Source organism: Centropristis striata, chromosome 3 (assembly GCF_030273125.1).
Source record: "Centropristis striata isolate RG_2023a ecotype Rhode Island chromosome 3, C.striata_1.0, whole genome shotgun sequence".
Lineage (NCBI taxonomy): Eukaryota > Metazoa > Chordata > Actinopteri > Perciformes > Serranidae > Centropristis > Centropristis striata.
The window spans coordinates 40,216,968-40,244,653 of NC_081519.1; the positions used below are offsets into that span (position 1 = coordinate 40,216,968).

A 27,686-nucleotide genomic window follows, 5' to 3' on the forward strand; every position below is an offset into this window, starting at 1 on the left:
CAGGTACCCCCCAGCTCTGGCTGCCGTGATGTTATTGTCCTCTCGTGCTCTTTCTCCCAGGTTTTGGTGCACTGCAGCGCTGAATTCTCTCAGACGTGCTGCATTGATATTCAGGGCCTGTTTCTGATCCCCATCACTGCTCTCTCTCTCTCTCTCTCTCTCTCTCTCTCTCTCTCTCTCTCTCTCCTTTCTCTCTCTCTGGCTCCCTCCTTCACAAACTCCCTCTCTCCTTCCCTGCCCCTTCAAAGATAAATGGTATTGACAGTTGTTCTTTAAAACTTGCCCACACCCCACCATAAACTTTCACAAAAAACTACATCATTATATATGAACCAATATACTCAAAGTTAGTACAAAGTTATGCAGTCATCTCAATAATATAAAGGGCTATGTGTCACCTGTACTTCTATTCTATTCTATTCTATTCTATTCTATTCTATTCTATTCTATTCTATTCCACCTGTCTTCACCTGCATTGCTGCAGCTACTGTGGTAAATGTCTCCTGGTAATGCTGTAGTCAAGCTGTTGCTTTGATGAATAATCTCCTTTTTTCCCATCCTCCCCAAATTGATTGTGATTTGAATTTTTCATTTCATCAGATTAGAGTGTAAAAAATGTGCAGTGTCCTAAATAAGACCAATTCACCTACACTTTACAGAAAATATACAGTATTTACAACCCGGAATCCAGTCTAGAAACGTAAATCAAACAGAATGCAATCATTACCCCTTAACACCCAGCTACCAAGCAGATAAGGGTAGGGTTAGTTTTGTTTTTTTGAGCCACATGCTAAACAAGCACAGTTGCAGAAGCTAAAAGATGATTCATTTTAAATGAAGCCTCCCACATGCATTTTGGCCCTTGAGTTCAGAGGTTAATGTTCAAACTGATTGAATTTTACAGAGCATCCCAACTTCTTTGAAATTGCGGCTGTTACTTCAAAAATTCAAAAAGCAACATCAACAACAGGCAAGCTTCTTTCAGTTAGCAACTCTAGTAAGCTGGTTGAAGTTTGAGTTTTTCTAAAGGGATCCTCTGCAGTACAAGTCCAGTGCAAGACATGGTGTCTCAGATTAATCCTGACCACAATGGGATGTTTGCAGTATTTAAGGCCTGATAAGCAAGCAAGCAGGCCTGATAGCTTGACATTAACCATGACAGAATCCAGTCTTTCTTCAAACAGCCACACAGTAGCCGCCTTTCTCTCTTTTTTGCAAACTTTGTGCTGAACGCTTCACTTTGTGACTCAAAACTTGTCAGATAACCGAGGATGTACTCCTTCTCAAGTGGAACAATTGAGCAGCAATAGTGCTGCTGTACAGCATGCAAAAAACGGAGACCTCTACAATACTGTAGGTATGTCAGCACATGCAGTGTATTGTATCAGCTGTCCCAGCCCCGGCCTGAATGTGCACAGCTCAGCTCGTTTTAACCTGTATTCATCCTAGTGGGAATAACCTAAAGTGGGGGGAATACTACTAGTGATGCTGGTGCTGTCCAACATCTGATATTTACATAATACACCTGTGACACAATGTGGGGTGGGTGGGTGGGGGTGTTACACAGTGAGAGAAAGACACAGAAAATCCGACACTGACAAAGCCAGGAGGAAAAAACAGAAGACAAATAAGAGAGAGAGGTAGCAGGTTGATACAGTAAGGTTCTCCCCTCCTCCTCCCCTTCTCTCCCTGCAAGCTGTGACAGGATGAGATGTGGGATAGTGACGTGACGGCAACATGACACAAAGCTGTTATCCTCTGCTGTCAAGGCCGACTTGTTGGATAGCCAGATGACTGGCTGGGGCAGAACAGGTGTGTTTCTGTGTGTGTGTGTTTGTGTGTGTGGATGGATGAGCCAGACACACACACTGGCACACAAAAGAATTATGTCCTGCAGCCATCATGTCCACTGGGGTGAGCTGTATGCAAGTTTGCATGTGTTGTATGGGTATCCCTATCTGCAGAAGACAAGAATGGGCCTGACAACAATCCATGTCCTTGAAAGTTACCCCCTCCCCTCCTCACATCTCTCCATTTCCTTCTTTCACTCTTCTTTCTGCCTTTACTGCCTCCCCGTTTTTCTCCCCCTTCACTTATATTTCTGACCTCTCTTTCTATCCCTCTTTCTCTTGCTTCTTTTACCTTTCTTGTCCCAGTGCGCCCTCATCTCTCTATTCTTTCTATCTCCCTCTGTCCCTCGCATCCTTTTTTCTCCGTCTCTCTCCCTTCTCCAGTCATTTCTGAAATGCGATTGCGTGCGTGTCTACAGTAGACCTCCTGCTCTGCTCTGAGGGCAAAATGTCACAGAGATGGAGAAAGAGAGAGCCACAGAGAAAGAGAGATGCAGAGGATATCTGCCGTATCTGTTCCCTTCTTTCTTTTCTTTATCCATGCTTCCAACCTCTCATCTCTCTGTATCAACCCATCCATCAGTTCCATCTATCTATCTTGATCTCTCTATCTAGTCAGGGAAAAGCTTTGTCAAGTGAAGAGCAGCCTCTCTGCTATGCAGCACTGTTCACACACACACACACACACACACACACACACACACACACACACACACACACACACACACACACACACCAAACACACATACACACGCCCACCCCTGCCGCCTGCCGACATGGTACAGGCTGTGCATTGAGACAGCCCCAGCTGAGGCAGTAGCAGTGAGTGTGCAGCTTAGCGAGTCTCCACACACACACGCACACCTACACTCACTCACACACACATACACACACACATACTGCACACCGCTGTGGTCTGGTTAGTCCGCTGCTGCATGTGCCGTTGCAATATCATTTTTAGGTGGGAGGATTTTCACGTCACGGTGATGGTGGTGATAAGCTTGCTGCCATGTAAGTATACATTCTCCTTGTGGTGAAATGTGAATGAATTAACAGCTTATCTGTGTTTGCCGGTTTGGTTAGTTGCTTCTGATTCTGTTGGCGTAAATCATCTGCTTGTCGGAAGCTGTGAATATTTATCTGTTTCATGTGTGCCCGTGGTTTGTGGGTGTGCAGAACATGGATGATATTGCAGCCCTGTATTAGTAGGCAAGGTAATTAGGAAGCAGGTAATCTATTAGAGAGGGCGAGGAGAAGAGATGAGCATGATCTCTGACAGAAATATTTCTCCTGCAGAATCAATGCATGTCGGGAGATCTGTTTGATCTGTGTGCATATATATATATATACATATATATTTATATAGATAGATAGATAGATAGATAGATAGATAGATAGATAGATAGATAGATAGATAGATTGATAGATAGATAGATAGATAGATAGATAGATAGATAGATAGATAGAAAGATAGCCAGATAGATAGATATTATGCATGTTATCTACTTCCATTCTCTATGTCAAGCTCTGATTCTTTTTTTGAGAAATCAAATCCCCTTGTCTTGTAATTTCTCTAGATGAAGATGCTTTATTGCACACCTCCTCACTCGGTCAGGCCATCTGTTGGCTGCATGGAGTCTGCAGTCTCTCTTCTCTGTCACACTTACTGACTGGTTCTGTCATAGCAGCAGGCTTTGCTGCCGTAACTGATCATGTGTGTTTGCTGGCTAGCTGTCTTCTCTGCATTAGCTAAGTGACTATTTGGCATGGTGACTGAATTAATAGGGAACATTATCACCTCTCCTCCTTGATCTGTTGGCTGTCTGTTTTTCTGGGTGGCCGGCTCTGTGGCTGATTACAGTCAGTGGCCATTGAATTGGTAATTTGACTGACCGGGTAGTTGAATGTTTTCTTTGCTTGTCTGATCAACTGACTGATCATCGCACCAACTGACAGACAGGGTCACTGGCTTGTTGTCTGCTTGGCTGACTTGTCAGTCACTTTAGTAGACAGCCAGTTAGTCAGAGTGTGCACCAAAAAAAAAAGAGAACCATTCAGAGAAGCGTCATTATAGCTATGCAGTCAGTCAAACAACCAGTCAGCCATTTTCCTAGCCACCAAGTCGTTCAGTCATTCATGCATTTATTCAGTCAGAAAGTCGGTTATTTGAAGTCAGTCAGCCACGCTGTTAGACAGGCTGTCACAGGAAATTGACTGTGTCTCTGTTGGGGCTGGGATGTCTGTGTGACCTCAACCATCAGCTCCACTGCACCAAGACAGCCAGGCAGCTCAGAAGCAGAGTGTCAGTCCTCTTTCTCTCCTTTTCTCCCTTACTCTTTCTTTCACCCCATCTCTGTATGTCCCTTTGGACACACAAAACATATAGATGAAGAGACACTCACGAAGAGAAGTGCACACAAATGTGCACACAGACTGAAAATGGAGGAAAGAGGGTACATTGTCCTCTGAAACTTCTTGCCGTTAAACAAAATTTTGACATATTCCACTACTCCTCGTATCTTACTTTAAATAATACAGGTCTACTAAAATGTAAAGTCACCATTTGGACTTGAACCAGTTCTTGTCTTGCAGTCTGGAAATTCCAATGTCATGCATACATACAAAAAAGTATGTATATATTTATAGAATTTCTTCATGCTCCTGAGATTTGTCACAAAACCTGAAATGTGATTTAATCAGTAGAACGACAGATGTGCACAAGAGAAAACAAACATCCTACAGAGAAAATCCATACCTTGCTGTGCTCTGTCATGTCCCATATAGTCAAGAGAGAATCTGTTGGCGTCGCAGTGCATTTGATTTTTGCTGTGTCATCATCACATCTGTATAGCATAGCGACAAACACAGTTCTAAATCAAACGTGTCATTTTTCTACAAAAAACAATCTTTAATAGGAGACTTAAGCCAAGGACAGGTACAGTAAGTATGTATTTATATATTCTTGTCTTGTTGGTAATAACAAATGACAGGAAATGATGGTAGTATTATAAATAGCTCATTTTGATTGTGTTAGGTTGTCTACCAGTGGAGGAATTCTTAGAAAACAGAGAAGAGGAAAGAAAAGGAGAGAGGGGGGAGTGTAGGTAGCAACTGAGATGGATAGTGCTGTCATGCTATTTGAGTATAGTTTAAATTTAATTATTACCCCATATTCAAATGCAAGAAGGGGGCCTTAATTCTTTGTTAAAGAACAAATGGTCTAAGGATGCAGGGTGGCAGTGTGCTGTAAAAATTATAATTATGATAATAATTTTGGTATTTGGGGAGAAATAAATGAAAATTACAATAGAATAATACAATAATGACACTACTTATACAGTTTTAGATGTTTTTCTTTATTTTCTTGCTTGCTTCCTGTGGTTTTGTCAAAAATGCTATTTTGTATTTGAGACAACCTCATGAAAAGTACCTCTAATAAACACAAGAGAGGTTGTAAGGCAAGATTTAAACTCCTGCAGGCAGTCACTTGGCACTGACACCCACTCGCTTTTAATGTAATGTCACATTGCTGGGTCCAGCAACAAGCATCTGGGTTTTTCTTATTAATCTTATCCAGATGAAATGACTTTGAGTTCCAGTCACCCATTATGTGTGAATCTGACAGCATGGAGTGTGTTTGTGCACAGACACGTGTGTATGTGTGTGACTCAGTAAGAGGCAGTAATTAATAGCTTTTATCTTTCTCTATTTGTGACCTGTCAGTCATTATATTCTTCGTGTCTTGCCTGCAGATTGGTTGAGGAAGCTTTTTAGAGGGTGTCCTGTCGAGCTTGGACTCGTTAAACACTCTTTTAATTTCCATTTGTTTGTCAGATTTAAACTATAAAATGTATGAGGGTGACCAAATTGATTCAGAACTTCTTTTTTGTTCACATTGTTATGATAGAAAGTCAAACCATGGGTGATTAACCTAACTGGGCACTTTTGTTGAGCTTGCTGGAGTTGGAGGGTTGTGTTTTGTGGGCATGTCGGCATGTTTGATCATTTTGTAGCATGGATAGATGTCTCTGGAGCGTCACGGCTAAGGTTGTGTTTATGCAGATCAAATGGTATCGTGCAATTTTGGTACTCGTTTTCATCATGAAACTGCACTTGTGTTTCTACCTGCTTAGACACCCTCTCATTTCAAAATTCATCTTCAAAGAGCAGTTTTTCTGGTTCTATTTGTTGGAGGTGCACACATCTCTTACTTTGATATGCAATTTTTATCTGTAAACATTGAAATGTACATCAAATACAATGGTTAATGAGATTAACACCCTGAATGCCAAGCAGTGTTAGGGCGTTTTTTTTGTTCTTGTCACATGTTGCTCACTGTGGCCTCATTTTCACTGCAGTATACAAGTCTTGACTTCTATGGAAACGGTTTAATCATGGCTCGAAATAGAGAGAACTTAAAGATGTCTTTTGTGCAGTATATCACATTTATAGTGCCATAAATCAATAAAATGAATAACAACCCTAGTTGAATTTATTTTCAAAATTATTTAACAAAAGTTGGATCCATAAATACAACATCTTTCAAGTGCCTACAAGTATTAATGGGAGCTCCACAAGCTATCCATATTGATTTACAATTGTTTACAGTTTTTACAACTTTTACCTTTCTTGCGCTCTTCTATCTGCTCTGCGTAAACAGCCTGCAGTTCAGCCGGATTTTCACTGAAGATTTGTCACGTTTGTCATGTTTTTCTACAGGATCGGCTTTGTTCGAACACTTAATTTCTTGAGAAACTTTAAATGATAAATGGGCCAAATTTGGTGATTTTTTAAATCAAGGAAAACATGCTTTTTTTAAACCTGCGTGTGGATTTTGGTGTTAAAGGGGGTGTTGGGGTTGAGGACAAAAAGAAGGCTTCTTTGCCACAGTGTTTGTTTTAATACTACCACTGGGGGCACCAAAATCCTGAATTTTCAAAACCAACAATTACATATACATATAACACATGAGATATGCTTCTTAGTTTCAGTATATCCAAATAAGATGATATGTGGAATGAGGAAAAAATACAATCAAGCTTAGTTTCCTGGCTTCATGTTATGCACAACAAAGCTAGATTTACAGACTGTTATTACTCATTCACCTCTCCTCTCCTCTCCTCTCCTCTCCTCTCCTCTCCTCTCCTCTCCTCTCCTCTCCTCTCCTCTCCTCTCCTCTCCTCTCCTCCTTTTGTCGTTAGTCCTGTTCTAGCACACTTAGCCTGCATGTGTTGAATTTAATTAGACCAATAACTCCCTCATGATTTCTACAGGCTCATCTGGAGCAAGGAGAGGTCCACAGCAGTCTTTTTTTTTCTTTTTGTCTTACCGTGACCTTGCAGCAGAAAGTTAATGTGTGTGTGTGTGTGTGTGTGTGTGTGTGTGTCTGGGCATTGGAATGTGCACACACATGTATATGTTTATTGGAAAGCAAAGTGAATACATCAATATAAATCCATGAATGTATGAATGGCTATAACCCTTGATGTAATTAAAGCTTTTATCGGTATACCCTGCCCCTTAAAAGACAAGTAAGTTTTGCTTTCCGTCAGTCTTCAGAATGCCTAACTTGTGATCTTGATTATACTTAATTAAAACATACAAACACATTGTCACATTGTAATATGCTCATTCAGTTCTGTGTTGAAGCGTCTGAAAAATGTGCAGCTGGTGCTAATTCAGTATAAAATGGGATAAATGTGTTCTGGTGGACTGGTGAATATTTTGTAAACCCTCTCTTTTGTCCTATTAACATTTAGATATGATGTGCTCTACTGCGCACCCACTGTGGCCAATGTTACACCATTTCTGTTCCTTCTTATCTCCCTGTAGACAGCTGAATTCAAAGCTAGAATAACATCCCTACCATTATTAACAAAACTGTCTATTTCTAGTCTATCTCTCTGGGCCTGATGCCTGTTGGCCTACTTTTTAGTGGAACCTGGAACACCAGTGTCAGTCCTTTTCTTTCTGTGTCTGAACCAATGGTTGTTCTCCCAAAACAATGGCACAGATGCATCATCACTATAGAATCCTTGATCCAAATGTCCCCCTGTAGGAAGACTTCCAGCATTGTATAATGAACCACTGGTGAAAAGGCAGGCAGCGTACAGTGAGAAACATCTAAAAATGTAGAGTAGTTATGAGTTATAGACATCCATTTAGAGAGGGACAGAAACAGATCAATGGGCAAAAATTCTAAGCATCAAGCAAGAATGATCAAAAATGTCTTGCTGATTTAGCCCCACTCCCTCTGGAATGATTGATGTTACAACACAAAGCAGACAATATAAATGTTATCTGATTTGTTAGGCCAATTCTAGTCATGTTTTGCTTATTATGAATGATGTTCAGGATCAGACTGAGCCTGCATTAGTTTAGAACGATGACAGACAGTTGGCATAAATTAACTTTTAATTTTGTGGATTAAAGGCTTTATTTATCACTTGCTTTTCAGTCCATCTGGGGACATTTTTTTTTCTACAATTTAAAGCAAGTCCTAAAGTATCAATGTACTAATACTTAGAAGTCAAATCCAAATGTAGACTGGCTCAAAGTGGTCAAGGATTGCTGAGTGTTTGAAAGAGGAAGAAAAACATAGCAGATGGGTGTTTCACCTCCATGTTTGTTTGTGTTTATATGTTCTAGCTGCACCACAAGAGTTTGTTTTTGTGAGATTTTGGAGATGGTGCAGGAGTTAGAACTCAAAAAGGTGTGTAATCTTCATCTTCACCTTGTCAACACATGTATACTCGCTACATCAAACTTATCCTCAAGTGTGAGCTGTGTCTGTTTCTGTATGGCAGCTGAGACAATTTAGCCTCTTTCACACATAGTTCCCTGGTAAATTGCAGGGATAACTTGTCATTGACCCTTAGTGATTTTTTACTTTGACACATCTACTAGTTTCAGGAACATTTTTGTCTTTCGACATGGTAATGCCAGAATCGATCGATGGGGCAAGGTACAGTTCAGGAGATGGCGTTAATGCAACACTGAACAGAAATAGATGGGGCAAGGCCAAATGTACATGTTAAGTTATCAGTGGCAGCCAAGCAGTGGGACATTTTAAGTGTCTCTTCATCCCGTCCCGTTAAGTGTCCCCTTCAACCCATCTTTTTAGCCACTTCATTTGGTTGGTCTGTACCTTTTTTACTCTTAACCCATTGAAGCCTGGAAAGCTTATATGTCATTTTGTAGTATTTGTATAAGCTCTCAAATACTTTTTGAATTTCATTTCTATCTGCTACAGAGTCTGAAAAATCGATTATTTAGTAGAAGCGTTCACACTTCTGTTGAATTTCCAGAAAAACTTCAGATTTTAGGGGCTTATTTTAAAATCGCCCAGAGGCGTTTCAGGCGTCAATGGGTTAAACCAGTGCACTAATTGTTTCATGGTCGAAATAAATTTGTTATTCTATTCTATTATCCACTTCCTTGAAATGACAAAGCAGTTGTTGCCTTTTTATCTACCTCAGTTTTCCTTGAACCATGTGTTCCCATTTAGTTGCACAGAGAGGACTTCTGTAAGAAGCTGTATCATGCTTTTTCATCTACGGTGTTTTACGGACACAGATTAAGCAGCTTGCAATGCTGAAAAGCAACAGAGTGCTTCCATTAAAAAAGGCTTACAAATTTAGGAACAGATGAGTAATCTGAGGTCAGGACGTTGCCCACAGGGAAACAAATGGAAGAAGACTGGGGTCAAACTCATTTAGTTTATAACAACTGGGTTCTGTTTTTGCTGGCACAGATAATTGCCCTAACTAATTACTATACATGTAGGTGGAAGCATCATGAACAATCTTGTTACACCTATTTGTCGACTAAATGCTCACCACATGGCAATTATTATCATCATCTTTATAATAAATAATCCTCAGACTCTTGACACCAGTCTTTTATGAATGTTATTTGAAAACATTTTGTTTTGTATGCAAAATGCTGGTGTACACCAGTAGTCTCTTGTATGACTGTGCAGATTTCTTTTTCTGTGACATTTACAGAGGTGAGAGCATTGCTGAAGTTCTCCCCTCGTCTTCCATCAGTACATACTGTTTATAACCTTGTCTAAAATACAATTTTCCAGCTGCACAACACACTCTATGTGGCAGAGAAGGCCGAGACATATACCACTTTTCATATGAACCCATATGTACATGCTATAGACGAAGTCCAAGCTTCAGTGGCATTAGTAAGCATAAGAATTCACCCAAAATGAGAATTTACAAGGTTAAATTCACAGTCTCTGCCTCATTACACACAAGCTTTAGAGAATTCAACCTTGAAAGTGACGATGACTCAGTATGTTTTGCTGGACCTTTTATGCTGAGAAACCCTCTTAAGCAAGTGTCACTCTGAGTTCTGCGAAACACATTACATGTGGACTGCACCATGTCTCATGCAGTGTGTGGATTAGTAAAATCCCCACGAGCATATGTGTCATCCACTTGTTGGATGCATTATTCTGTGAAGGTAGTGAATCTGGTGGTGAAACTGATTAAAACAGACCCAAGGTTATGTTAAAGCTGGGTAGGGTGCATGTAGCTTGAAAGGCGTAAAAGTTGTAATCATTAGAAAGGTCATTAGTGAAAAGATATACACAACTACAATTTTCCTGTGTTCTTGGCAGAGTCTTTAACTGAGTCTACCAAACACTGTGTTCATGACATTGTTCTGGGAATGTCCACAAAGGTTGTAACTAAGAAACAAGATTTGGAGACTTACAGCCCTTTGAGGCAGTACTGCACTTAAGAATAGTAGTGCTCTGAGCTGAATGCTATTATCAGCATGTTAACATGCTTAGTAGGTAATATTTACCACAACATCTCTTCAACATCTCAGTGGAGCATGTGAGCAAACTGAGCATGCTTACATCTGATAGTTAGTACTGATCACAGTACATCCCTGGCTGAGGATTATGTCATTAGTTTCTTTCTCTCAAAAAACAAATTTAAATGTTAAGAGTAATTCAAATTCATATTCTGAGCACCACACATATTTGAATCAAATTTCATGGCAATCCATCAAATAGTCGTTCTCTTAACTCAGAAGTATATTATTTAACATTTCCACAATATAATGTTGTATATTTGATTGAGATGTGAACTTACATTATACCTAATGTTTTCAACAATGTTCAAACGCAGAGAAATCTGTGATTTTAATCAACGTCATGATCTGTGTCATTTGGTCGTTGTCACCTTTCAATGGCGTCCTTCGCACATGTGTCAACGTTTGGGTTGTCTGTCAGAAGCTGTCATTGGTTCTCATCCAATTTTAAGCTAAATTTTCTATGATACGCGATTTATATCTTGGTAATTTTGTTTTAACAAACAAGGTGAGTAAATGTTAGCCGCAGCTCAGCTTCAAACCCTCCGCCAATGTGCCAAACAGTGTTTGAGGAACACAGATTTTTAATGTGAAACTGCTTCATTTAGTGTTTTTACTGGTTTCATTTGTTCCGTAGAGGAGGAGACAATAGATAATTCAACTCCCAGTGAAAACTCGCTGAATGACGAATAGTGACTCTGTCTTGCTATTGTTTTGATTGTTGATTGAAGATTACATATTGTTCTGCTAACTAGTGGAGCATTGTTGTCGCATTGTTTTCTCTTGGAGGAGACAGCATGGAGTCTTGGTTAATTCCATGTACCTATCCTGTGCTGGCTCTGATTTATGATGTTTGCTGTTTGGAGTATGATTGTTTTACTGTTTTAAGCCTTGGCACTCGTTACAGGAGTAACATAGATATTCTACTGACTACCAAGTATTGAAAACAGCTTGTACCTCGGATGTTGTTGTTATTTTCCCCCAGAGAAGCTCATAAGGTCAATGTTAATGATAGTCTATCTGAAACGATAGATACTCTCCAACTGTTTATTATTTATGAGGTCACCATAAACAGTAGTATCACCTAATTAGATAAAAATTATAAGCTTGAAGACAAACCATTCCAATGAATCAGACAATTTGGAGCCAGTTCCCCATGGGAACTGGTTCTCAATTCCCATTACGATTAAAAACAGGGAAAAAACAAGTTTCACTTTATTCCACCCCCCATATTTTATAATTAATCATGAATCCCCTGAGTTCCGGTACAAGGTGATTGACAACTAGAGACCATGCTTGAGGAGATATCGGGCTGGGAGACATTTGATTGGAGAATTCATCAGCATATAGCAAAACTCCACATTTATAAGATGATCTCCTACAGAGACAAATCCACAGCATGTGAAAACACCAAACCACTATTTATTATTAAAACATTATGTTCAAATATCAAAAGTTGAGTTAGCTATTTTTCAATGATGATGACTTTCATGCTACATTTGTTTTTTACATTTCAATACGCTTGGCAATAAAATGCCAGTATCTATTTGGTTACAGTTGTTAATGTGCATCCACACAGCTGCTTCAGGCAGGATTACACTCTCCATCTCCATATCTCCCTCCACAGCCTGACAGTGTTGCTTACGTTGTATAATGCTCACTAGGAACACCCAGGGCAAGGCATTCAGGTGGCCGTGAATACAGCACAGCTCGTCACAACGGCAACAAGGACAGGGAAAAAAAGGCAGTTATTGAAAGAATGAAGCAATGTTAATGAAAAAAATGGTCCATTAAAGAATGTGTGAGAGTGAGCGGGCAGCTGAATAGAAAGCACCAAAGCGAGAGGAAAGGTGACATCTGTACCGCAGAAGCAGAAAAGCAAAGGAGGCAGGTGGAACTGAAGAGGAGAGCGAGGGGGAGAGATGGAGTCGCCCACAGTGGCACACCTTGACATATTTTTGAAGAACTGTTTGTCCTCTTTAGGGGAGGATTTTTTTATAAATGTAAAAGACAGGGTCTATTTGGGCTTCTCTATTTAGATCAAAAGCCTTACACCTCTCAGTGTCTTGTCCTCTGACCCAGTCATCTCACAGCTATAGCATATCATTACCTGTTCTCACTTTCTTGCCTTCAATCTCACTCTGCAGTGACACACAGCAACCCCTGCGGCTGTCAGGGTTGCCTGGCCAACTGCTTTTCTTCCAAACCCCCTCACCATCTATAAGCTGCGACAGGCTAAGCACACACATACGTACGGTCGTATCTATTGGCATGTGTCTCTTTCTCTCTCCCCTTCTCTCTGACTCATCCCTCACTCTCTATCTCCTTTATTGACTCGATGCTTTTTCTTCTCCTCCTCCTGAAATGTGTTGGAGCTGCGGTCCTCTTTTGAGCTCCTGCATTGTTTTTCCAAAATACCTTTTTCTTCATCAGACTCTGTCTGCTGCGCTTAGTTAGCATGACAGCTGCTTTCAGCCCAATTAGAGAGCACTGATGGTGGCTGGAGGAAGGCACTCCGTGTGGTTGTTATGTAACAATTCACCTCAGAGACAATGTCAGTTAACGTGGCTTTCTCTCTCTCTCCCGATCTCTCTCTCTCTCTCTCTCTCTCTCTCGCTCTCTCTCTGTCTCCCTCGCTCTCTCTGTCCCGCTCTCTCTCGCTCTTTCTCTCTCTCTCTCTCTCTCTCTCTCTCTCTCTCTGTCTCTCTCGCTCTTTCTCTCTCTCTCTCTCTCTCTCTCTCTGGGTGTGTGCACATGTGCTTGGATATTGCAGTGCAGTATTGCAATGCAGCTGCTCTCTAATGTGTGTATGCATGTGAGGATGGGGGGGCTTTGGGGATTCCCAGTTCTTTGTGTCACAGCTTCTGCTGCTTGGTTGATATTTATGATTTAATTCCCCACATTTTTTTGTTGTTGATTTAGACAAATACAATTTCATGAATGGTTCATTACACAAACTGGTAGTGTCATGCAGGTTATGTGCACGGTATGTTTAAACAGTAATGCTACTTTTTTCTCAAGAGTTCATTGGGTTCATTAAACTTCCCAGCAGCATTGAAACATATCTGCAGTATGTGCTCAAACAAAACTAGTAGTGTCATGCAGGTTATGTGCATGGTATGTTTAAACAGTAATGCTACTTTTTTCTCAAGAGTTCATTGGGTTCATTAAACTTCCCAGAAGCATTGAAACAAATCTGCAGTATGTGCTCGAACAAAAAGTAGGTCTTAGTTTTTCTGATCTCTGTCTTTTGCATTGTGACACCAAGAACCAATCAGTTACTGAAATTATCAGTGAGTCCCTTCCTTTGCAAATGATGCAGCATACATGGAGTGGATGCACTATTATAAGCTTATCCACAGTCTAATAAGTGAGCTGCTGATTGTCATTTCTGAGGCTGTAGTTTGTGGTGGTGTTGTATTGATTGCATCACATTGCAAGGAGTTTATTTGTTCCCTCCCACATGAACACTCTAATCACCTATTTTGAGCATATTTTGAAATGAAACTCTTCAAGTCATGACAGAAAACCATAAGTGTAAGGGAACCTGAAATTATAATGTGATATTTACAGATGTGCAGGTGTGCAGAGCAGCACTGTGATAAGTGATCTGCACTATTTTCGGTCACAGGCAGGGGGAGCTGTATGCCAGTGCTGCTGCTGGCGGTGGTGCAGTGGGCACAGCTCCTACCTCAGCTCTGCCTTTCTGTGCTCAAGGACATTTTGAGACAGATACACAGAGAATGCGCATGGCTTCACTGTGGAGGACAGCAAACTCCCCGCTGCATGCCAGACCAGGAACTTCTCATCAAAGAGAAAGCGGCGATTGTTGTAGAGCACCGTGTCATCATTAACTTGTTCTTTATAATGACGGCGCAAAACAGAAAGAGCCAGCAGACGACTCACTGGGCAAAATGCGTAGAGGAATTTGAATTAAAGGTAAAATAGATGCTGAGATAAAAGGCACCATTTTATATTGTGCATAATGTTTGAATTTGAAGCCTCTTCTGAAGATGAATAGAGAGAGACAGACTGATGATGTCATCAAGACACAATTACATAAAGTTGCAGAATGGGATATTTTTGCCTAACAACACTGTAAACTAAACTGTTGAAAGTGAGCCATAAGCTGAATGCCCTAACACCAGATCTTCAAGCCTTTAAAACCTCAAATATTATTGGAAGACAATAATTAAACAGAATGACGGTGATGGATTAGTTGAGTGTATATACTATTATATTATTTTACAAATTATTGACTGAGGCTGCTAGTATATGATGCACTTACAGTCACTTGCACCCACAATAACACTGTTATAGAATATGTATCACAGGGTCAGTCTATGGCATTGTTGCACATTTTCTTTCTGTTAAATGGACATTATCTATAAATTTGCCAAAAAATAATAATGTGATAGTCAAAAACTTACTTGTGTTTTTGGCTGCACAGACTGTTTGGTTTTGCTGCATTGGCTTTATGTAAATAGCTGTATTTGTATCAAAGCTATCGAAGACTTTTTTCAATAGTTTCATCATACTTCAAACACTGTACAGTATGGTGGTCAGATGGTCTTAGCATCTGGTTATGTAACTTCATGTTTTTACATGTTTCCCATATGGTGTTAAAAAAATTCATGAAGTCCAATTAAGTGTTCTCGCACTTTAGGTAAAAAAGCTGTTAATTATTGCAAAATCTACACTTTCTCCTTGAGTCTTTGATCATATGTTACTCATTACTCACTGTCAAGCCACGGGGTGCATGCCAACAATTATGCAGGCAGACTGGCAAGTAGGCAGGGAGGTAGACAGAAGAATAGCGCAGCAGCGTGCAAAGTGTTTTAGTCAGCTACGGATAGACGGGCGAGCAGGATGACAGCATAGAGACTGGTGGGACACTATTCAGACAGACAAGTCGACAGACTATTAGGAGTGGTGGAGGTGTCGGTGATGGAAATGTTGAAAAAAGGAAGGTTTTTTGCAAGATGCTATTAAAATCATCAAGTCCATATCCCCAACACTACAGGAAAATAAAGTTCATCATCCTTCATCATGGTTTTATCAGTGAATGTATATGAAACACCAACAATAGCTGTTCTTACAGCTGCCCTCCTTTTCCAAGAAAAGAGGAAATCAATTGTGTGTGTGTGTGTATGTTTGTTTACAATCTATAAAAAGGAGAACATTGTTTGCTTTGAAGTTACTCAGCTCAGACTTCAGCAGTTCACTTCACCTCCGTCTTACCTTTTCCCTTGTTCATCTATGCTTTTGCCTCTTTATTCCATAATTCTGTATTACTCTTTTAAACCCTTCTTTTGGTCTCCGCCTTCCTCTCTCTTTGAACTATCATCTTTTGCTACCAACATTCTCCCTCTCCCCTCTTCCCCTTTCTTTTCTCATAATTTCCCTTCCTCCCACATCTCAATCTTTCCACTCCTGCACATGTCATCGTAATTTAAAGATAGGCTGCTACACGCCAGCAGGATATAACACCCCCACCGCCGCCACCAGTCACTTACATCACCAACATGATCATTTTAAGCTGGAAACACACCGCCTTAAATGGTCGGGAATGAGCAGATGTTGTGGAGGGACCTGCAGCGACATTCTTGTGAATTAGTCATGAAATAATGCACTTATATTCACAATATTTTTTTCTTTCAAACAAGAAAATTACTGGAAAGTTTGGAAGAATGACATGCCGAAAAGTTGTTCAGTATGAATGACACAGCATAGTTTGCTCATGCTGCTTTCCCTAAAAGATTTTTTTTTTTTAATTAATTTATGTATTTTAAACTGTCTTACGTTACACATTTTCGAGGGTATGATGGACAGGATTAACCTTATCTGGCGTGTTTTGAATAATGATTAATCAATACTCCGGTAATGCATCTTGGCATCTAATTATGCATTTATTTAATTTTGTCTTTCAGCATCAGCATTATTGGTTCCTCTCTTTATGTGCCTTGTCAGATCAAATTTCAACAGGTTTTCAATCTATAGGACCTAAGATCTAAGATCTACCTGCTGGTTTCTATTTCGCCTAGTAACAGCATGTGACTGATTAATGGATAAGCTGCAAAAGACAAGCTACTATGATTGAAAACCAGAATTAATCTTGCTGTACAGGTGTTATGACTGTATGACTGGTGATAATGGCAACCAAAATTACTTGCTTTATGTAGTTTCTCTCTTCTGCCAGCCACTTCATTAACCATTCAGGCACACAAATGCATACACACAGTTGTATAATTCCCTGAGATAGCATTTGTTTGCTTTCATTTAAATCTGGGATCTGGTCGTCACAGACGAAGTCATGCCGCATACTGTTCTTTTTCTGTTTAACCCCTTAACATTCCGCATCCTTTTATAGAGAATTGGGTTGGGGGACAATATATCTTTAGGGGGAGATAGCAGGTCAGCAGCATATGTCACAGTAGATATTCCTTCAAATACCACATTAAGGCACACAGAAAAATCCATGCTGTGATTTGGTAACAAAAACGATGATACCAAAACATTTGGGAGATTTCTGCATGAATTGCATTTGTCAATGATTGGATGGCGAGCACACAGAAACCAAGAATTTTCAATATATTAAGGACCACCATGCATCCTGTAAATGCTCTAAGTCTATAAATTGTGGTCGGAACATTTTATGAGGGGGTGATTATCGTAGAGGTAACAACTGGTCATTTTATACACTTAGGTCCAGCTTGCAATGAAACGGCTACTATGGGACTAACATCACACATGAATAAAATTGGGCTCATTAAATCCACATGTCTTTGCTTTCCAATGATACCCATTTTTTGCAATTCCAAGACTATTTAGGGACTCTAATATGCAGAAATATTAAAATACCAATAGGCGTAATCAGCATAAAGAGGTCATGTCAGTAAAGGGGAGATTCCTGGCTACCTGTACAGCCCATGTTCAGACCAGATATCTTGAGGTCAGATGTCAAGGGACCCCTTACTTTGCAGCATTTTTCCCACTTCTTGTCACAATATCACAACATGGTTGCTACTAATGGATTCCTTAGATTTTCCTCATATGATACTTATGAATATACATATTAATCAGTACATGGAACAAAACATAAGCCTTCATTAGAAATGCTTTATAGAAATGTTTAGCAGGTTTATTAGGTCGCACCTGTCCAGGTGACATTGCCAATGTTGTCTAACTTCGTCACTTTGGTAAGGGCTGGAGCTCATTAACAGACTGGACTGCTTCCTGTGGAGTTACAGATGTGTATTCACGTGTTGTTGGCAGCCTCTCTTACCACCCTACTGTGACAAGGTCGGTGCCCCGCTGGTCCCAAGCACACTATTTGGTCTGGTACTAGTCCCATCTGTATCATCATACTTGATATGGACACCTTGCTGATTGTGTCAGTCTGGCTGAATTAACCAGTGCGTAAACAGTACCGAGAATCTGAGTGTGATAAAACTCAGTGTTGCTGCTAAGTAAACTTTCTGTTGATTCGTATTGCTATTTCCAAACAGGCAACAAATTAATACACAAACTGATTCTTGTAATATGCTACCTTGTGTTGCTAACTTATGTTTAAGTGTGCCAACTGTTCATGCATCAACATGTTTTCTAGATTTGGCGAGTGGTTTTACAACAAAACATCTCCCGGCAGAGAGCGGCATAAATATTGTATTCATTTTCATGTTACCTGGCCATTCTACAACAAGTTTTCTGCATAGCAACAACATGGCAAAACAACTTAAAAAACACAAGAGCAGGTATCTCCATTACTGTAGTTGTAATTTACTCATGTAGAAGATAGCACAGATGGCACTCGCATTCACAAGAGACATGTTTTACCTCAACAAAAGAAATTCTCAATCTAATAATTTAGCTGCTTGCTTGAGCCTGGTTTCACTTTTGATTTACCTTGATTTACTTTATTTATTTATTACTATATTTCTATAGCACCTTTCAAAACCAGGGTTACAAGGTGCTTTACAAAGTACATTATCACGGAGGCAATACAACAGTTAAAACAAAAATAACAGAACATCATCAAAAACAGTGAACAAGCAAAAATAATAGGGTACAAAATTAAAATATGTGTAAGACGTTAGAAATCATTGCACAAATGCCAGTCTGTACAAGTGGGTTTTTAAAAGTTTTTTAAAATGATACACAGACTCAGCTTTATATATTGTAGATTCAGTAAGTTAAGATAGATCTTTTTAATAACAGAATTTGGTGTGTGATATAAAGCAAAGGTGGGGCCGACTACACTAATGACCTCCAGAGAGTGAATTACCTAATTAGTCATTGTATGATTTCATATTAACTAAAGGAGTGACTGGCCTTACTATTATTGTTGTAATTATGGCTGATTTTAACTGAATATATTGATATATATTCAGGTAGAGGAAGACTACAGCTGAAACCACACTAGCATTGCGTCATCACTAATACTGTGTTCTCTTTTGAGGGAAAGAAACTCAGTTACAGCAGGATAGAAACAGGAAAATGCTGGAAAAAGCTGTTGTGTAGTACTTTAACCAAGGCTTTCACACTTAGATTTGAGGCACATAAGATACGTGAATATTCACTGCCAGTGTGGTAAAATGCTAAATGATGCTGGTGACAGGTGCTACTGATGGATAGCTAATGTTAGCACGAGTGGGAGGCTGCTGCAGTACAGTTATATAGCAGCATCAGACGACTGTTGTTTCTGACTATATATCTGCTTGGCCAAATCTAGATCAAACAGTTGGAGGTTGATTATTTACAGGCAGCACTTAGGCTAACGTGATTACATACAGTACATACAATACAGTGGACCTGAATAGAGTTCTCCTCTGAGTGAGTGGGAAGTGATGTAGGGCAGCTGTAAGCCAAATGGTCTCTGATGTCATTGATTGAAAATGGAGGCACACATGTAAATTGCTGGTTGCAGATCAATAGTGTTGTGGGCTTTGTTTTGTTATATGTCATGTCTTTGTGGAGGTCGGTAGATTGTGACTAACTGGTGACCTAAAGGAATAGGATGGCAAAATATTCTATATTTCCTCTGTAGTCAACACATTTCACATTAAAGACTAATGATGAACTGGTTACATTAACAGGTATTGCTTTTGCTGCTTATTATAGACCTCTGTTGCTGTCCAAGACCTCTAAAATCACAGCAATAAGCCACACTATTGCACTGAGTGACATGTTACATTATTGCAATGAACCTGGCCACTGTTTATTATTTCAATTTTGATTCAGTTGGTTTTAAAGAAATAATGCAACGTTTCTTTTGTAAAGCTGTATGTATGATCTGTTGTAAATATTTACATCGCCAGTAGGAATAAATGCTTGGGGTGCCACTGACATTCTAGGGAAAGTATGTGGATTGTGTTGGTTATTTATCTGTAATTTGTGTAAAAACTGGTCAGAGGATTTGAATGATCTAAATCCAGTAAATGATAGTGTAACATAACATCACTTCTCTGAGCTGTGTGTAGTCCTCAGGCAAGAGGGCAGGAGACTTGGAGTGAGATCATTACTGCAAGGCATTGCAAGACAACAGGCAGAGAGGGAGGGATCACTAAGATAGAGTGACTGCATCAGAGAGGTCACTTACTGTAGAATGAGAGAGAACTAGAGGTGAGATAGCAGCAGCAGCTCCACAGCTCAGCCCATCCTCCCTGTGACAGCGCAGCGTTACGTGCTGCCTCTCCGCTTTGTCGTCAGAGCAGCCCCAGCCTCCCGCCCGCGCACTACTCCTCTCCGCTCTGCACCAGAAAGGAGCATCCTCTGCTCTCTCCGCCCTCCCTCTCGTTCGTATCCTCTCCCTCTCTCTCTCTCTCTCTCTCTCTCTCTCTCTCTCTGTCTCTGTCTCTCTCTCTCTCTCTCTCTCTCTGGCAGTCGGCTTGTCCTCAGAATGAGGTTAGCAGCACCGGTAGCAGTAGCAGTAGCAGCAGTAGATAGAGAGAGCAGAGCCCCAGTTACTGCAGCAGCCAGGAGAAGCTGTCCTTCAGCTGTGCACCATCTCCTGCTGCATTCACCCCTGCTCTGAGAACGCAGCGCTCATCCTTGTGCTCTTTCTGTGTCTCCCTCCCTCCTCCTCCCTCACCTTCTGTCCTCTTCGAATTCATCTCTCGAATTCCTCTCTCTCTCTTTCTCTCTATCTCTCTCTCTCTCTCTCTCTCTCTGTAGCAGTGATGGGGAAGACCACCATGTAGAGACAGAGAGGCAGCGGAGGCAACAGCAGAATAGCAGCAATGGGAAGCCACACATGGAGCGGGTCTGGACTGCAGCCGTGGTGAGCCTGAGACCTACAGGACTTGAAACCACCATCATTGCCCTTCTCAGGACCTGACCACTGGGGCTGTCCAACGCTCACCTGGATGCTCCCCACTCGTGTTTTGTCACCCCCTCCTCTCCTCGTTCTCTGCTGCTCTTTCTCCTCTTCTTCTGTTTCTTCTCTTTGATGGTTTTTTGGTCCGCCAATATCTGACAGTCTTTCCTGAAACAGAGAAGCTGCTCGTCGATTGTTCCCCTCGGATTTCCCCCCCTTTTTAATCTCTCTATCTGCCTACTTTACCTACAAGTGGCACCCCCCCCCTCACCCATTTTCGGTTGCTGTTGCTTGCCTGATACCTAATTTGGATTTTTTTGATGAGACTGAGCTCATCTCTCTGTTGTGCAAGCTTTTTGATTGATCTATAAGCAATAACAAACACTAATATAACTGACTTGACAAGCCGACATCATGGGGGACATGTCCAACAGCGATTTTTATGCCAAGAACCAAAGAAACGAGGAGAACCATGCGGCAGGCTTCGGCTGCTCGGTCATGGAGCTGCGCTCGTTGATGGAGCTGCGTGGCACAGAGGCGGTGGTCAAGCTCCAGGAGGACTACACGGGCGTAGAGGGACTGTGCAAACGACTGAAAACCTCACCCACAGAAGGTGAGTCCCAGTGCTTGTCTGTATGTGCATGGGTGTGTATGTCAATATGTGTGCACTGCTGTGTATCGTGTGAAGGTTGTCATCTTGAGGTGTATCCAAGTGTTGTACTACTGCAAGTTGAGCCTATCTCAAGATTGATGGTGAATTTTCATTTCCACCTGCTTTATTTGATATACAAATCATTGGTAAAAGCACAGACATCCTTGTAAAACACCTGGAGAAATGCGTAAGCACAGCATCAGAACAGCAGAAAGGGGAGGGAGTCCTGTTTGAAGGGACTAATGAAATTCTTCTCAGCCAGCCAGTGTTAGACCTGTTTAGTATGCATAGAAATCTCTCTGGACAGTTTAGCCTTCCTCACTCTCCCTCCTCTATACAAGTCCCCCCACCCACCCCCCCTCTGTCATTCTCCCCATCCCTTCAGCCTATCTGCCGTAGCCTTATTAAGCAGCAGGACTTTGGGAGAGGTAGAGGTTTTGGCCACGTGGGATGTACTGTGGCGTCTGCATATATGGACTGGACATGAGTGGAATGAGAAAGCAAAACGCAATAATAATGAATAAATAGGAAACAAGTACAGCACCTGTTTATTTTACCTGAAACAACTGAAAAATGTAGTGAATATTTAGTTTCTAAAGTGTAAATGCAAGATATATTCCCTTTCTGTTTTTTGTGTAGGTGAGTCATTTACTTAGCACTTAACAGCATCATTATGACCTCTTCAGGTTATTTAAATATGTATGCAGACATATATTGTTATACAGCACAACCTTTACTTTATCCTCATAATATAGAAAAGTAGAGTTTTCTTTTGCTTCGTCACCAGCTACAGTACAGAAGGCATACAAAAAAACGGACTTCTCTAATGGCGTCATCTGTGCATTGAATATTTATAGCAGTGTTCAAATCCTCCACCTCCCCTGATGAAGGGATCATTGATCAGTGTTCATGTAGTGCCACCTGTGTGATATCAGATGTAACCTTATAGGCAGATAGTCACAGAAGATTGCGTTCCCTGCTCTGCTCATCTCTTAGCACCACTTCCTAGGTCAGCTGGTGGTAAAACCTGCGGCAAAAACAACGGCAGAGTAAACTGGATAAAGTCACAGAATCATCCAAATAAGCAGCAAATCAAACTGTGATTGAATAAAATAAAAGCACTGATGAACACTGACTCAGGGATGCGGTGCAAATGCTCGTCACCATATTTGCAACATCAGTGTGAAAGAATGCCTGCAGTGTTACAGCGGTAGAGAAATGACACTGAATTTGAACTAGCAATAAAAATTATCAGACATAAAATTATAATTTAATTTCCCCATTCTCATGAGCATCTTGATTAGATGCGCAAACATTACATTTTATCAGTGCGCTAAACACTAACGCATGATCGCAGCCCGCAGACTTGCAATAAAACTGAAATGAAAGTAATTAAACTTATGATACAAAAAATGAGTATTGTAATTATTATTGTGCATTCTCTTATGCGTAATCTGATTTGCTGAACCTTTCCCCAGTGTCACTACATGAAACACTGTCGCTGACATGGAGAGGAAGGCACATTTTACACAGAAACATGCAATTACATGATGAGTCTCATAGTTAGTGTTTGGCAGTGCATTTTTATATTTTAATTTAGGACTTCCATGCTGACTTTACTCTGGATCACAGTGCAAAATTACAATTCCCCCTTGTTAATATGTCCAGTGGGTAGAATAATATTCATAAAAAGATAGAAAAGAAATGAAAAATATGTGGCTCTAAGGAGCAATTCAAAATTTATGTAAATGCCATGCTCTGCCAGCTGGATTATTCAAAACACCACAATCATAAATGTGTGTGTGTGCTATTAATTATATTGGCATTTACTGGATTCACAAGAATGCATTGTGTATCTTGGTGCATTATTCTGTTTGGATGAATTAGGTGTTTCCATATATTTTTCAACGGGGAGCAAGTTTATTTAACAAGTTTGCCATGTTTTGGTTGATGTCCTGCCTTGCTGCTAACAAGCACAACACTCCTCCTCTCTCATCACTGGTTATAATTATTAATTGCTATGATGAATTGTATTATCTCTCACTGGAACGTTCACTAAATGGAAACTGAGTAATGGTATACTATCTGGTGCTATTTGCATTAGTGATCCCAGGTGTTTCTATGTTTATGCTGTTTATGTGTGGGTCCCCTTGAGTGGTGCGTGGTTGCTCCACAGAACATATGTTACCTCCGAAATATGATCATGGTAATAATTATCCTTGAAGGTATTCTCTATTGCTTGCTGTCATCATGTGTGGTGTGTGTAATGTGTATGTGTCCCTGGGGACTGCGCTTGATGGTAAGAGGCCCTGAGCACGGTTGACCTATTAGCCCCATATACTATCGCCTATACCCATCCATTTCACATGATACTAACTGTTCATGAATGGTTGTAGCCCATCATGCAGCATGAATGCATAATGGCTCTGTTAGTATAGAAATGCAACCAGTGAAGAGGTTACACTCTCAACAACATGCAGCAGTCGCCAGGCCTCTGTTACATTGTCGCTACAGTACAGGAAACTGTAAAATACATTTAAAAAAGACACAAACAGCAGCAGGCTGAGAGGCTGTTTTTTAAAAACATTTATTTAATAAAATAAATATGAATTATAAATGACTGATGGTCAGAGTATAAAGCGCTCACTGTATTTCCGAGCAGAGTAGTTGGAGAATACATAAAAGATTGAGAGCTGCTACAATAGCTCCAACACACGATACACATTATGCACATGATAGCTGTAAAGAAAAAGAGAATAGGACATACGATACAATAGCCTTACTTTGGGGAAACATATCTTGGCTGTTACAACGTTTCAGGGAAATAAAAGAGGCTTCCTTTTACACATTTCTTCAGGCATCATTATGTTAATGTTTTTTTCAATTATTAAAGGTTTAATGACCCCAATGGATGTACAATTTTAAAAACCCATAGTGGAAGAATGTAATGCACGAGTTGAAGTTGAAACATAAACATCTGCAGGCAGTGAAATTCCTTTTTTCAAATCAAACTTGCATGAGATCCACGATGTGTATACACTTTGATAGAATATGATGATGCTGATGATTAATGGTGATTTAGGAGCACATCTTATTCTACAACACGCCTGGTTTCTTAACCTTTAATTTCCTCGATAGCCTGCTTCCTCGAACTGTATACCTGAACACAGGATGTAGTTACCTATGTGTTGCCCTGTAGGTGACAGCGGGGTGAAAAAGCTACCATTTCCCTTAGGCGGCCAGCGGGTGAATGGCATAAGTCATTCAGGGGTCAGATGGGATGTCAGACTACAGCAGAGTTTGCAAGAAGGGTCTTGCTTCTCTTGCGATAGAAGACAAGACGATTGGTAGGTGCTCACAGTGTAACTATTTTTTTGTACTGTTGACTGGAGAGAGCTGCAACATGTCTGTGGGTCCTCCTGGGTAAGGAGCAAGGAATTGTGAGAGTGCTCAGGGCAGAGCCATTCCTCGAGGGCTGGGAGGATGAAGAGGTGCTTAGGGCATCAATAGTCTTTGATGTTGTGAGAAAGGGAGGGCAGGAGGGTGCTTAGCGAGACCGTGCGGGAAAAGAGGAGTAAATATAGATACGTGTGGAAACCACATTATGTAAAAGGAGTCTATCTATCCACCTTACAAAACTACAGAGGTTAGCTTTTCAGGCAAATATGACTGTATATTTGGCTAAAATAATGCAACATTGGACATTCAGTGAAAAACAAGCATCACCACAAGCTTGAGATAAATTTAATGCAACACCAATCAGTTTTGTGATGTTTTAGCTGCATAGACTACGCCTAATATTTTTTCATCCAAAGCAGAGCATCCACCAGCACCCCTAAAAGGTCTGCCACATAACTGCCATGGTAACCTTTTTATAACTTCCAGGTGGCTGTCTGCTGAGCTGTCAACCCATATTACTTTACACCAGCTATTCTCAACCTTGGGGTCGGGACCCCAATTGGGGTCGCGAGATGATTTCTGGGGGTCGCCTAATCATTTTGGAAGTCAGCTCTGTCTCCACTGTGTTAAAGTGTTCATGTGTTAATGTGTTTTTGGTCACTTAATGTCTTTTTTTGGTCATTTTGTGTTTTTTTTTTTTGTCATTTTGTGTCTTTTTTTGGTCATTTTGTGTCTTTTTTGGTCATTTTGTGTCTTTTTAGGCCATTTTGTGTCTTTTTTTGATCATTTTCTGTCTTTTTTTAAATAATTTTGTGGTCAATTTGTGTCTTTTTTGGTCATTTTGTTTCCTTTTTTGGTCATTTTCTGTCTTTTCTGGTCATTTTCTGTCTTTTTTGGTCATTTTGTTTCTTTTTCGGGTGATCCGAACTGTGCATATGAGATTCTGTTCAGTGAGTGGAGGTCGCGGACAACATGCATGTTAAATTGGGGGCCGCGACTCAAAAAGGTTGAGAACTACTGCTTTACACAACAACGTGATGGAATTAAGTGCTATCTTATGCGTGCAGAAAATAAATAGCAATAAATACTAATTAATATAGCAGGAACTTTGAATAGGCAAGAGGAAATAAAAAAAAAATCAATACTAAAATTCAACAATATTTTTCCTTTTTTAATTCCTTTTATTATAGCTAACTTAAATAAATAGCCAAAATATCTTTATCGTCAACCCTCTCTGCCCTCTAGTATCACCACTTCCCTTTTCAGTCTTTTTACTACCTGCATCTTCTGTCCATCTCCCCTTGGACGTCTGTTACACTGATTTACCTCCCACTGCATAGACACACACCTCACCTCCATAACCTGCAACTCTCCCTCGTCATCACCTTCCTCCAACCTCCAGAGACCGTTTCACACCAGCAGTTTTTGATTAAGTCTATACCAGATTGTTACCAAAATCTTATTCACACAAAAAGGTCTAAAATGTAATGATCTCCTACCTCATATAAAATGTATACATCTAATCTGTATCATGACTAAAATGGTAATGGCTGTCCATGCAACGTTAATAATTTTGACACCAACACCATTAGTCACCTTTTTCTACTCTTCACTCCATGGATTGTTAAGTGGGAAGAGTTATTTCAGGCACGCATATCTCTTTAAAGTGTCATTAATTTTCTCCATAGACAATGGCAGGTTGTCAGGCTTGGATGGACATGAAACTGTCGCATTTAAGTACAGTGAAGTACAAAAGATAAGCATCTGTGTTATGAAATATCTTGATCTGTAATAAAAGGTCTAAGGTCTAAGCTCCTAATGCCACTAAAAACATATTGTCTGTAGAAACCAGAAAACACTGTTCTTTCTGCAGCAAAGAGTGGTTCACTTTCAATTCCTGGGCCAGTTTTTGATCAGTTTGATGTTTTGCTTTGAACAAAAAAAGCATTTTGAATTTGGTACAGGTGTGATTCATGACTGACTGACCTCTGTTACATAGCAACAGCAGTTGAGGCTAATGGCTATAATTTAACATGCTTATTATTAAGCTTTAGAGATACTGGAAGGCACACTTTGTTACCTTTGGATAGAGCCAGACTAGCCTTTTCCCCCTTTCCCGTCTTTATGCTAAGCTAAGCTTACTTGCTGCAGGCTCCAGCTTCTGTACATATTTATAATACGGACATGGAAGTGGCATTGATCTACTTATCAAACAAGAAGCTTTCAATCAAGAAGTAGATCAATCATCATTGTACATTATTTGGATTTTACAGGCCAAACTCTTAAATTACCTAAACCAGCTGGAAAAAGAAAAAGGAGAAATATTCCTCCAACTTTCACAACTCCGTTATAGATGTGTTTTGATTAAGTCATCTTACTTCCTCTCATTCTTGTCCCCTCCAGACCTCCTCTTCATCAACCCTTCCACCTGCCCTCTCTCTCTCGCTCTCTCTCTCTCTGTCTCTCTCTCTCTCTCTCTCTCTCTCTCTCTCTACCTTACCCCTTACCACACCTTACCTCTCCTCCATTCTCTCTCTCTCTGCTCCCATTTCTATTTTGGTGTGCTGGTCGGTCGCTGGTATCCCAGTGGGCTGGTGTACAGCGTAGCCTAAATAGACCTGCTCTACATCTATAACCT

General features: G+C 40.4%; 1 protein-coding gene across 4 annotated transcripts in view; it reads left to right on the plus strand.

The window, feature by feature from the left end:
- The first annotated feature begins 2,711 nt into the window (after positions 1–2,711).
- atp2b2 (ATPase plasma membrane Ca2+ transporting 2) overlaps positions 2,712–27,686 on the plus strand; it is a 104,650-nt gene continuing 79,675 nt past the window's right edge. For all 4 annotated transcript variants that reach the window (XM_059328460.1, XM_059328456.1, XM_059328458.1 and 1 more), the window contains exons 1-2: positions 2,712–2,861; positions 20,856–21,610. In XM_059328460.1, coding sequence (XP_059184443.1) covers positions 21,412–21,610 — 199 coding nt within the window. In that variant the 5' untranslated portion in view covers positions 2,712–2,861; positions 20,856–21,411. The remainder of the gene's footprint in view (positions 2,862–20,855; positions 21,611–27,686) is intronic.